Here is a 14,457-nt window from a genome sequence, read left to right on the forward strand (position 1 = left end):
GGCAACCGTACCCATACTATACCCATGGTGGCTCCGGCATGAAAAATATAAAATTCAATTGAGAAAACTAACGTCCTAATCTATTACATAACAATTTACGAAAAACAAATATGACAAACATAAACCAACAACTGAACTACAGGCTGCTGATTTGGAAAAGGCACATACAGAATGTGGCGGGGTCATTTGAAATATTATACATGAATGTGCTGCATAAAATTGCCCATTGTAGTAAATGGGAATGAATCCGGACCGTTTGTAGTGCGCCTGGATTCTACTGTTGTTAGTGAGTCACATGACTTGGACGAAATATGGAATTTGCTGAAATACCCGTTTAAAATTATGTTCGGTGCATCGTCATGATATATTACCTGACTTAAGTGTTCTGTCGGTAGAGAAAGTAAATCCATCTTGCACAAAATAAATGTTTTTTCCTCCGAATTGTTTCTAACAAACGAAAACAAATGCATATGTGTGTGTGTATTGACGAAAATTTCCAAACCGACTTCAGTAAATAATACTAAATCGAGCAGTATTCGGTCATATCAGGAAACACTAAGCTATAATGGTATTTCTCATGATCGCTGTATATTTTTTTAGAATTCAATGTACATGTATGTTTAAAGTTCAATATAACAATATATTTTATTATGAATTATCTTTATATTATTACCTGTGTTTCGAGACCTGTGTTGCCTTGAACAATGCCATAAGGATCGCGCGCAAATGTAATCAAAAGCTGCGTTAAATCATAAACTTTTTAGAATTACTAGGTGGTAATTTGAAAATTCAGAAAACTGACATTCCATGAGATACCTTGGAAACAATTGGGGAGAAAAGGGGGATGTAAACAAGAAAACACGATAAAGTGAACAAAATTAGTTATGAATAATAGCGAGAAAAGGGTTTATAATGCACGAAACTGAGCACTGTTTAGCACGAACTGGCTTCCATAGGTAAGAAGTTTTGCCGTTGTTGTATAGATATACAGATCTATATTTATATCATACTTTAACCCACGGTGATAACGATATTCAACATGTCAGGTAAGGTGGCTGTGGTCACTGGTGCTGCCCGAGGCTTGGGGAGAGCATTTACCGAAGCATTACTGAAAAGAGGAGACAAGGTAAATAATGCTAACCTTTGTTACGTGTTTGTATATAAATCGTGTAATATGACCTTTGTAAAAGGTCAATATTTCGTACTAAAAGTTCAAAGATAAACATTCCCAATAATTAATCTCCCCAATATAACTAAATCGAATATTTAAAAATAGCCACATCTCGATAGCAAGATGGATGGTGGTATATGTTAGTCGTATAAATAAATACACTTATTTTCTTATTCGTGCCCTCAAACGCAAATAAAATATTAATGAACAAAAACTCAAACACATATCTATGGGGAAACATACAAAACATGTACACAAAAATCAAGTTTGTGTCACAAAAGTCAATTTTATCTATACAAAAATAAACACAAAATAATGACAAAATTCAATTTTGTAGACAAAGTTCATTTTTTTGTTTATTTTTTGTGTAGACAAAATTGACTTTTGTGTTTTAATTTCCATATCAGGTTACACAAGTCAATTTTGTATGAAAATGAGTTTATATTTGTATACCATTTTGACAAAACTGAATTTTGTGTCTTGACAAAAATGAATTTGTCTACAAAAATGAATTTCGTCATGACAAAAATGAATTTTGTCTATAAAAATGGATTTTGTCTATAAAAATGAATTTTGTCTACAAAAATGAATTTTGTCATTACAAAATTGAAGTTCTCATAAAACAAGTCTGTATTGCATAGTTTTGTAAGACAAAAATGATTTTGTTATGACAGAATTGAATTTTGTGTAGAATTTACACAAAATTGATTTTGATTACAAAAAGTTCAAGTCCCATTCGGCGCCCCGTGCAAGCCCATTTAGTTGCACTTTCAAGCATTCGATGGATAAAGAAAGAGGTGTTAACTTTCTTAAACACCAATTATTAACTGCAGATCAGCCAAAGCCATAGCAAATTCAGTAGGAATGGCCAGATTTGTACATAGAAGAAAAGTACTAGTATACCGTCATTTTTGGTTGATTGCACATTGAAATTGCTTGTTTTAAAAGTTCTCTGTACATGACATTTTGCGGGAAAGTGGAAGGACTAATCCCCACACTAGCTGAAGCCGACATTGCAACACCTAGAACGGCAGATTCTTTTCTTGCATGTTCAATTATGTACTTAGGACTATGCACGCGCTTCAGATCACTGCATGTGTTTAGTTTCAATGGTTAATAACGGCTTAGGTGACCACAAACGCAGAAAATATAGCTGATGACACCATCATTAGGGAACTGTTAGTTACTGTTTGTTTTAACAAAATTTGCTTTTGATTACACCAATAACACAATTTTCAATGGAATCACGAGATATAGCCAATTTAAACTGACGCCATCAGAAAACTGAGCTGTCGCCTTCTTGAAAAAAAGATTTTTTTTATGGTCAGCAGCTGTATTTCTTTTTTTATATAAATTAGCATTTAGTTGACCGTTATACCTTTTTTCATGCTTGTATCAAGATTTGCACATTTTTTTGCATAATATCTCTCACTACAATAGTCCACTGTCATTTTATGTTTATTTTTAAAAGGAGATATTTGATAATTTATATGTATAATGTATCACTCAAAGTACACATAGAAAGTCTTGGAAAACTAATTTTCTTCAAATTATTAAATTAAACAAGAATGTGTCCAAAGTACACGGATGCCCCACTCGCACTATCCTTTTCCATGTTCCATGGACCGTGAAATTGGGTAATTATCTAATTTGGCATTAAAATTAGAAAGATCATATCATAAGCAACAAGTGTACTAAGTTTCAAGTTGATTGGACTTCAGCTTCATCAAAAACTACCTTGACCAAAAACTTTAACCTGAAACTCCCACTTTCCTTTTCTATGTTCAGTGGACCGTGAAATTGGGGTCAAAAGTCTAATTTGGCTTAAAAATTAGAAAGATCATCTCATAAGCAACAAGTGTACTAAGTTTCAAGTTGATTGGACTTCAGCTTCATCAAAAACTACCTTGACCAAAAACTTTAACCTGGACGGACGAACGGAACCACAGACGGACGGAGTCACAGACCAGAAAACATAATGCCCCTCTACTATCGTAGGTGGGGCATAAAAATAATCCAAAACTAAATTAAATGGACAAAACTAGAGCTTTAAATTGCATGAAAATAACCAAATCGGGGAAGGATTACATTTTTTTAGCGATAACGATAAATGGATTTGCCAACGTAGTACTTTTCTGCGTTCAAGTGTACATGGTTTTCCCGTTTGAATTGTTTTACACTTGTAATTTTTGGGCCCTTTATTTCTTGTTGTTCGGTGTTAGCCAAGGCTCCGTGTTGAAGGCCGTACCTTGACCTATAAAATTGTTTACTTTTATTGGAGAGTTGTCTCATTGGCACTCATACCCCATCTTCCTATACATATATGAGCATAGGAAAATAAATGTTAGTAACGAGGCATTAAAATATACACTTAAACCAGCAATTATCATTACAAAAAACATACAGAAAATAAGTCAAACAGAAAAAGGTATAAAGGAAGCCAAACGCAAGATTACATAATCGTGTTACGATATACATGTTTAATACCGTTTATACGTTTATGTTTAACATCTTCGGAAAATTGTTATCGTATTTTCATATATAAAATAAGAAGATGTGGTAGGATTTCTCTTGAGACAACTCTCCACCAGAAACCAAATAGCGTATAGAAGTTAGCAACCATAGGTCACTATACAGTCTTCAACAATGAGTAAAACCTATACCTGCATAGAAATCTATAAAAGACCCAGAAAAGACAAATGAAAAACAAACGATAAAAATAACAATATTCAAAAAAGAAAATATGATATATTACAACAAACGACGGGGTTTAAAATGTTCCCCTTACCCGGGACAGTGGTGTTACAGCACAACTTAAGAACAAACTATAAAATTCAGTGGACAAGGGCCTTACCTACCAGAAAGATACAAAGCTCAAAAACAACTAACAAAACCACTAAAATTACCGATCTGAAAGAAGTTAGTACAGTTCCAATCAACAGACGTGATAACATATGTTCATATTGAATATAAATATTTTATCCTTTCGTCTTTAGGTATGCTTTTGTGATGTCGATGTCCAGCAAGGGAAACAAACTGAAAATGAATTAAAAAAAAATTTCGGAGACGATAATGTGCAATTTCTACCATGTGATGTCCGAAAAGACGAAGAATTCAAAGGTAACGGAACAAATGTGCAAATTAGACAAAAGAAAAGATCAACTACTAGTAATAGGTTTTTTTTTAAATTTATTTCAGCCACCTGCTTTCATATTTACCTACAAGTTCATTAAATTCTCCTTCTGTTAAATCACTTATCTTGATCACTGGTCAATAGAAATACTTATTTAGGTTGCCACTTTTAAAGCCCCCCCCCACCCCCCATGTTTTTAACCACACCTCCACCACTATTTCTTGGATAATCCACATTTTTTCATGAGCATCAATTTAGTGACACTAAAGAACCATGGATTGATCTCAGTACATTCAGTTGGACCAGTTGTTTCTGTTCCACAAGTGACCTCTGCTGTGTTGTTCATGTTAAAATCATATAAGTTATAGTCAATATGTAAGGTTCATTAAGGAGATGGGTTAATGTCTCTTCACTATGCCGAAGACATTTCCGAATTCACAAACTATCATGAATTATCTTACCCTGAAACATGACTGGTAGTTACAAAATGAAACTCTGGCTCCCTTTGTGACACCTGTCGAAATGCTCATATCATAACTAAGAAAGGTGACGTGTCCGCAAAAAGCTACACACACGGCATAGGTATTGGTCATCTTGAAAAAATATATCCCATGAACTTCCAACAATCATGAGAACCGATACTTTCGTAAAAGTACTTGTAATGGTTTTTCCCTATTAAGGACACTTATTTCGGTTTCTACTGAAGCAGCAACCCTCTGCCACTGGAATCATATTAGGAAACCATCAATAATAACGAATTTAATCTCTGATATTCAGAGGCTTGGCTCGAATATACTGTTCTGTGATCACTCTTTCAGAATGTATGATATCAAATCCTGAAAATTTATTTCCCGTGCTATATTTCAGATTTCTTTAACCGAGTGGTCCAGAAATACAACACCGTTGATATAATGGTAAACAATGCTGGAATCATGAACGAGAATCAATGGAGAACCACCATAGACATCAATTTAGTGAGTTCACTTCCGGTTTAGTTGTGAATATTTTTTGTATCTGTTTTCAGTTGGGACATGGAATGGTATACTCCAAATTAGATAACACCATTACAATGGTTTCGTTTGATCTAAACATAAATGAGGGTTAGGTAGGTACCACCAAATAAGTTATGAACTTACGAAACAGTGGACTTTTATAATTTACCTAGCCCAACACAAATCTTCTAAAACTTCGAGCCAAATTCAATAAAACTTGACCACACTCATCATTGATGTGTCTAGTTGAAAAAGATATGGCGATCAACACGACGACATGGCTGAAATAGAACATATGGGAGATAATGTATCATATGTTTACATGTTCAGTTGCAAAGCAGTGAATACTAGTCTGCAGAGTGGTTATTGTGTTCAAAAAGTCAATTTTGTTTTATTTTGGTTTCAGAAAATAAAGTTAGCAGCTCCTTTTGAGTGACATATTTCAGAGAAAAAAAAACTTTCTAAATTGTACTTTTATATAAATAGGCGCCATTGCTTCTTGCATGTTTTTTTTACGTTGACTGTGAATAATTCATAATAGACAAACTCAATGACATATTGTAAACTTAAATTTGAATAAGTAACTTATTCTAGAATAGTGTACTTTAATAAGCTTACCCGGCCCAACATGAAATCTCCTCCTCGGAAACTACAGGGACAATTTCAATTAAACTTGAACAAAATCTACAATACACTTATTGATATTAAAGAAAGAGAAATAAATATAAAAAATAAATATATAGACATGACCGTTGTAACTGATATTATTTGACACTTTTTAGACAGCAGTGGTACACGGGTCTTTGTTGGCAATGGATCATATGAAGAATAAAAGTAATAGAGGAGGTTTAATTGTGAATGTTTCATCATTAGCAGGTAAGACACATATTGCTTATTTGTACATATTATAGGAAAGTACTTAACTACACGCATTTTATTTATCTACAACTACCAGGTACATCATAAATAAAATGAAATGTCAAAGAATTAATCGATCATAAGCTAAATATAAAAAAAGAAGATGTGGTATGATTGCCAATGAGACAACTATCTACTAGATATCAAAATGGCACGGAAATTAACAACTATAGGTCACCGTACGGGCACTTTAATTTGATCAAATCTAAGGAAAAAAAAATGAAGGACACGCAGAACCATAGGCAAACGAAAAAAGAAGAAACCAAAGGGCAGATAAAACCATAAAAAAAAAAAGAAAAAAATAGCTGAAGGGCACACTAAAAAATTACCAAACTAGAAAATATACACCAAAGGGCACACAAAACCATAATCAAACGAGAAAAGAATACACCAAAGGACACACAAAACCACATTCAAACGAAAAAAAGATGAAAAAAATCACGAAATGTTACACAGAAATATTTAAAAAAATTATTGAAAGACTGTACAACACGTAACTTATTAGGAACTGGACGTAGACTTAAGCTCTACCCTCAAAAGGCAGCAGCTGCTTCTTATTGAAACCTGTCATATTGATGATGACAGAACAATATGCCATTGATAGAGATACACTTTTCAATTAATAAGATCGACAACTCAATATCTATTCCCGACCTCTCACTAGATAGATATAAACACAAATAAAATGTATTTTCTCAATAATGCACATAATATATGTATACATAATATAAACACACGATACAATTAATTATTGTAGGTGTGATGCCAGTGTCATTTTGTCCAGCTTATACAGCATCTAAACATGGAGTAATAGCGTTTTCAAGAAGCTGGGCTGTGAGTTATTGATCGTTTTAGAAGTGTAAACATACATACATAGATACTTTCTGACAGATATTCTCAATATCGCCCCGAGTCTTAGACAATAAGGAATGAATAACACAGTGACCATAAAGACTATCAAATTTTTACTGTCAACAAAAAAATCACCCTTACTTTAAATACACTTTAAATGATATGAAAATAAACAACCACGGGATAGGTTCCAGACTTGATACTTGTTTTGTAGATCTCAAGTTTCTCCTTTGAATCTTGGTTATCATCTTCGCTAGCCAAGGGTTACGATCCACCTCCCTCCTGTCTACCCTTGGCGGACTGAGATAGAATTTCGGAGACACAAGGTAATGCTTTTTAAAGCAATTGCTTTTATGCCGTCGCGTATGGCCATCTTTGTGACCCAGATCAGAGACTCCGCCCAGATCAAGCCATAGTATTTTGTTAAACAGGCTCCTGGTCAGTCATTCTTTAACACCTATGTATGTTTTCTAATGCAATACATAGCTTGAAACTTTAAAAAAACGTTAGTGGATTTAAGAAGTTTCAGAATATGTTCTTGTAGATGTATTTTTGTATTTAAAGGGTCAACCGTTTGACTATCAAATAACATAGAAGTCCGAGTGAAAAAAAGTACATTTTTATAAATGCGATTCCGTTTTCCGCCGTTCGTACGATGTTTCAACAAAATATGGATTCATTTCAGTTGTTGATTTAGTATTGAAAATTTAACTGGATTATCTCCTAATAAATACGGTTTTTTATGTTTAATTTGTGTTTCTTTAAGAGGTCAGGTGCTCTTGTTCATTCATAAAATTATCGTTCATTCATACATTTATCGTAAAATCAAAATCACTACACAGGTTAATGCGTAGTGTCAAATTATTACCTGTAATCTAAAAATAGACAAACTTTATTTGCGCAAATAATTTAGCGGAACGAAACCCTTGTTGAAAACACATAACAATAAGTTCGTTTTCCTTTTCTGTCAAAACTCCGTAATATTTATCGATCACCTTACTAATGAAATGGACCCGTCCAAACGTAGTAGATGCCAAGTCGGTCCAGATGAAGAGATATTTACAATTTGGAATTTTCTAGTTTATTAATACATAGATTGAAAAAAAGTACGTCTTTTTAAATATCATGATCAAAACTGGGTTTGCATAACAAATGTGACTTGTCAGATGAAACCATTATCCTCGTCTTTTCAGTGAACAAGTCTACTACGTTTGTTGACACTCGACGGTCCACCGTGTTAGCAATTTTATTTCACATGTTTTCGAAATATTGAAGATCATTTTTCGCAATGTTTCCTAAAAATTGATAAATATCAAAGCAACGTAGAGCTGTTTGTTCTTGTTCGTATAATAAAATTGAGAATGGAAATGGGGAATTTGTCAAAGAGACAACAACCCGACCATAGAAAAACATACAACAGCAGAATTAAGGTCACCAACAGGTCTTCAATGCAGCGAAAAATTCCCGCACCCGGAGTCGTCCTTCAGCTGGCCCCTATACAATATATATACTAGTTCAGTGATAACGATTTAATGTCATGTTTGTCTGTGATGACACCCCTTTTCGGGATTGCATGAGAATTGTAGTTATCTCGTACCCACATGCACTTGTTTCTATCCATAGGAAGGTCGACTATCCATATAAAACTATTTATATGGATAATCGACCTTCCTATGGATAGAAACAAGTGCCTGTGCTCGTACCGCATCAGAAGGACACATATCAACTGAGCAATAATGTTTGGAACTTAGTTTTAAAAATGATGACGAAGTAACATTATGAAAATATTTTTATTAAGCTGAAATATACATTTATTCTTTACATGTTTATGTCTTGTAAGATATTTTATTTCTTTCCCGTTTTTTAACATTTGCGTCTGGAAAGTTGAAATGTTTTAACTTAATCATTTGTGTTAATGGTTAAATATAAATTAATAAAGAAAATTGTTAAAATTAAATCAATAAAGGAAATTACTGCCAAGGAAGTTACAAACACTACCAGGGGATAATCCATGATGATTTCTTTTTGAGTTATATGTTTCAGCACATGTATATTTGACCCCAACTTTAGCCTGGTAAACGTGTTGTCTCCTTGTGAAATATAAAACATTAAAAATGACTTTCTGCTAAAGTCTTTTATTTATATAAAGTTAAAACCTTCTTACTTTTAACTAGACAACACTCATGTCAGGTTTAATTCTTGTATATATGTGGATGAAAAATAAAAGTCCCCAAACATTAACATGGCAGCAATTGCTTTTACAGCCTTTAAGGCTTTGATTATTGGTTGCAGTCGAAACTCGCTGCATCCAATCAAAAAGCGCCTATATCATGATCCCATGTAAATGTAGAAAGTGTATATGTAAACAATTGCCACGTGCTTATTGTGCAACAAATCTTTACATCCCTAAACATACGAATATATTTAGTGATAATTTAAATGTTTTTAATCAACTAATAGATTTTCCTGTGTATGTTTCTTGCACAAATGCATGAATGTCAACGTAAATTTTCATCTCCTGCTTTACCAAGTGTGTAATATCTAGAAGCTATCATGTTTTTACCTCCAAATTAAAGAGTTCAAGTGCTACCATTGGTCAAGAATAATGTATTCGGAATGGGCGTGACTTTAATCTGCCGATAGATGGCGCACTATTGTTATCACAAATGTTGACTTAATCTGCCAAGGGTGGAGAGGAGGGACTTGGATTGTAAACCTTGGCTAGCAAAGATGCTTTGTTATATACATCACAAAAGGTACATAGAAGAAATTATTACCGGACAAACACATACAGGAGAAACACCTTTCCACTCTCAAATAATGGTAAACTAAAACTTTGATACACATTATTCTACTGAAAACCATGTTTAATCCTTCAGTTTCTACTTAAGAAACTGTCTTTACCAAGTCAGGAATATGACAGTTGTTATCCATTCGTGTGATGTGTTTGAGATTTTGATTTTGTCATTTGATTACGGACCTTCCGTTTTGAATATTCCTCGGGATTCGGTATGTTTGTTAATTTACTTTTTACTAAAGACCAAGAATGTTAGAAGTTTATAAATTCAAGCTACAATACTTAACTGCTGATATAAAATCATGGCATCAAATATTTAGATGACTGTTCTTCACAGAAGAAATCATACAGAAACGTCATAAAATGTATTGCAAATGCAACTCACAGTAGGAACGTGGAATCTTTATTCAAAGTATATGTTAAGGAATTGATCTTCAACCCCAATAATATCAGACCCTATCATCGTCCAGCAACAGTATAACAATAACATGTACCAATTGGTAAATTAAACTTCTTACAAGTAAAGAACATTATTTAAACTAGATTAATAAAAACTTGACCCGTTAAAACTTGGGAGTAAAATACCACATTTGATTGAATTCCGACATAATTCAACAATAAATGTTTCAATTTATGATTTTTTTAAAGAACAATCCAGTATATGATTAATGATTGTTGTTTGTTTTGTTAACTTTCAATGAAATTACTTTTATCTTTGCCAGTAGGAACCTTTTTTCATATTCTTCTATATATCAGCAACCATCTTTCAGTAAATCTAAAATAGAAACGTATGCTTATGAAGTTCTCGTAAACTGGGAGATACATATTATGTATATACACATTGACTGCATATTCGAATGATGCTATAATGTTGCTAAATTAAAAGTTTAAATCCCTTATGGCGTTAGCGTTAATTCGCCATTTCAGAATATATTGCATTCAGCGTAATAGTTCCAAAAGTGTACACCAAAACGTCGTGATTGGTTGAAAACGTGCAAAACAATGCAAAATTTAGCCAATGTTGTGACGTTATTTTCATTTTGGGGTACGAACAATGAAATTACCCATAGTCCTTAAGATTCTGAAACGGCCAATTGTCAACCAACCCTCATTATCGATTTCACACAATTGTAAGACAAGTTTCCTAACAGCTGTCATCCAATTTGGAAATTAAGCTAGCTATAAAACCCGGTTTAACCCTGAATTCCCCTCTGGAAAATGTCTGTACTAAGTCAGGAAAATGGCATTTGTTTTTCACTTGATCTGTTGATTGATAGCGTTTGATGTTGTCAGTTGTAATGAACTTCTCCTTTTTGAATTTGCCTTGCAATTCGATAATTTTGTTAACTTTTGTGCTAATGAAAACCAGTCTCTAATTTTAATAGTACATGCAAGTGTTATGTTTTCAGCTGCAGCCAGAATTAAAAAAGAACAGAATTAAGATAATATGTTTATGTCCAAGTTTTGCAGACACTGATATTATTAAAGGCACTGATGATAAAGTACATGGACCAAAACTAGCCAGGATAGTTATGAAACAATATGGTTTAATGGTGTAAGTAGAACTTAAATGATCAGTATGACGTCATAAGGAAACTGCTATTTAGTAACTGTGCTAAATATTCAATGTTGTGTAAAAAGAAACCTTTTTGTCTTATTGTCGTTGGTTGTTTACTGTATTACCAGCATGTTCATTTTCTTTTTCTTTTCGTTTAGTGACATTCTATTATTCAGATTATTCTATACACTTTTATATTAGTTGTTTCCCTTTTGTCACTCTCTAAACAAGTCAAATGATTTGCAAGTGTGAAAAAAAAATGTATAACGATTGGAAATTTTAAGTCACTTTCTGATGAGTAAATCAAATAGACCAACACATTGCCAAGTTTACTTTATGATAACAATGAGGATTCTGTAAATGAGATGCAACAGGAGTAAACCAATGTTCAAAACTCGTAAATGGATTTTCAAAATACAAATCAACAAATAAACCTATTTGTATCAGCGTAAGACTTTCTTGCTAGGCAAGAATAATGAATACGATATGGAATTTAAAAACGTCAGTTAAAAATTCTAATAATTAGTGATGTTGATCTTAAAAGTTGTAACGAATATCAGTCATTCTTCCTCATAACCGTGCTAGACGGAAGTTATGCCTAAAAAGCGCATCTACAAAATGTGGACTAACTCAAGGGTAGTGTATCGATTAGGACATGTAAACACAATACTAAGTAAAAATATATGTATTGAGAAATAGGAAATTAAATATACAAAATGTGCATCCTCAAGTTGTCGTAGATAATTATTTGAAGTCGCCTGGTTTTGTCAAATTCAAGAAATAAATGAAGACATGAAGTAGACATTCTAGTTTCAGCATTATCTTTTATATCAAGTTCACTGGAATATTAAGATGCAAGTATTTGGTGAAATAGCAGAACATCATCGAGATATCTGAAAGTTAGACTAACACACTTGATTAGATTTGTTTGAATAGGTTTTTGTATAAATTTGATTTCTTGTGAAAACAAAAAAAACTATTCGACTAGTATAGTACACAATACACTAAGTACATACATGCAACAATAGTATACCGCTGTCCAATACCCATTGGAAAAACAGGTTGTTTAGTGAATCATATATCTACCAAATTCGACAATGTTATCAATAATAAAATCATTTATTTCAGTAAAATTGAGCATAAATATAGGCCTGTAAAGTAAAGAGAAAAATCAAAAGGTTTTGCGAAGTTATATCTTTGAGGTTGAAGGTTTTGGAATAAATATTCAGATATTTTAAGAAACCTAATCTGATTTACATGATTGTTTAGTATTATCTCATGCCCGGAAATATGAAATATATTTGTACTCGCTACGAAACCGGAGCACCGCTTTTCGTACTGTTTAAATTAATAAAATATTTCCGGACAGTGAACATAAGTTGTAAAGGTATATAATAGGTATTGACACCTGAAATAGATTGAAAAGAAAGAACAACATTATCATGTATATTTTACGGAAGTTTGTGGCATAAAAACGTCAAATATACATTTTACTTTATTAACGGTAGTTTTAAGGACGACTTTAATACATTTCAAACGGATGTTGAAAGGAAATATAATGTGACATTTATCTCCATAATGTGTTTGAGTTCTGAAAATGTCACGATGAAACCAAGACTATCTTAAATGATCTACTTATATATGAAGAAGAAAACAAGACAAATATAATAATATAAAAAGTTCTTTTTCACTGAATAAAAATACGAGGAAAAAAAGTACAAAGTGTACAATAGAATGTACACAGATCTGCAAAGCTTTAGATTATGTATACTTTTGAAGTAGATGAGGTATTTTTAACATTCAATTCTTATTTATGAATCATTACATGTACAGGTCACATGAATGATCAATGCATTTATGCACCTGTGAAAGGTGTTTAACGTTTCCTGTTGTTTATATAGATTAGACCGTTGTTTTTTCTGTTTGAATTGTTAACACTGGTCATTTTAGGACCCTTTATAGCTTGTTACTCGATGTGAGACAAGACTCTGTGTCATAAGCCGTGCTTTGACTTATCATTGTGAAGTTTTTATACATTGTGACATGGATGGAGAGTATCAGTTGTCTCATTTGCACTCGTACCACATCTTATTGTTTATACTACTGCAAAATGCACGATCTTGCATATAAAAAGAGTCATGAGTTGTATATATCTAATACACTAATAGTGTATTATTTACTAAAAAATAAATTAAAACTGACATCGTCTGGTTTGACAAAGACTTACGGAATTCATGGTTATGTTACAGTATAGATATTAGTGTTGAGGACACAGTATACGCTGAAATATACCTATATTGTTTTTTGTCTAAAGACATGGACATTATTTGTTATTCATATAACCACGAAAGCATTTATTTTCAAGGACAAATGGATGTTAATAAATTTGCATCATAAAACATGTAAAATGAAATGACAATTCAATTCTCAGCAACAAAGAACACACACCATAATATATACCTACGTATAGATTGTCGTCGTTGAAAGATTGTATATTGGATGTTTACGTTTTGTATTCGATGACACCTCTTACAAGATGTACTATTATTACCATGGCCTTAACAACAAATAACATGCATCTTTTTATGTATGGAGGTTGTATTCTGACATCAAGTAGAATAACCACCAATCACAGCTAGGGTAAATGAGTGTGTTGACAGGAAGAGTAAATCCTACTAACCTTTCAAATGTCAAAAAAGGGATACAATCAAACGGACAAAAATACACCATTAAATTCCAACTCTTGTAACTGTATTTTTTTTTAAAGTAGGTGAACTTGATTTAAAAGATTGTTGACTTATAATTTACAGGACTGATCGTGTTACGGAAGCTTTTCTACGAGTATTAGATGACGCTGATAACAATGGTAAAGCGATGATGGTGACGCCTAAAATTATGGACTATCATACATTTCATGATCCCAAACTATAATAGACAAAATGAAACTGGAACATGTAATATTTATAATTTAAACTGCATGTAGTTATTCATTTGCATATAATCAGTTGTTTGTTATATACAAAAGATTCAAAATTG

General features: G+C 32.7%; 1 protein-coding gene across 1 annotated transcript; it reads left to right on the plus strand.

Annotated features, from left to right (window-relative positions):
• Positions 1 to 957: 957 nt before the first annotated feature.
• On the plus strand, positions 958 to 14,457 carry LOC143071711 (15-hydroxyprostaglandin dehydrogenase [NAD(+)]-like). Its single transcript, XM_076246211.1, has 7 exons — positions 958 to 1,126; positions 4,168 to 4,291; positions 5,172 to 5,278; positions 6,079 to 6,172; positions 6,972 to 7,048; positions 11,273 to 11,418; positions 14,232 to 14,457. The coding sequence occupies exons 1-7, from the start codon at positions 1,040 to 1,042 to the stop codon at positions 14,350 to 14,352; spliced, it is 756 nt and encodes a 251-aa protein (XP_076102326.1). The 5' UTR covers positions 958 to 1,039; the 3' UTR covers positions 14,353 to 14,457.

The sequence above is a fragment of the Mytilus galloprovincialis genome, chromosome 4, assembly GCF_965363235.1.
Source record: "Mytilus galloprovincialis chromosome 4, xbMytGall1.hap1.1, whole genome shotgun sequence".
In the NCBI taxonomy this organism is placed as follows: domain Eukaryota; kingdom Metazoa; phylum Mollusca; class Bivalvia; order Mytilida; family Mytilidae; genus Mytilus; species Mytilus galloprovincialis.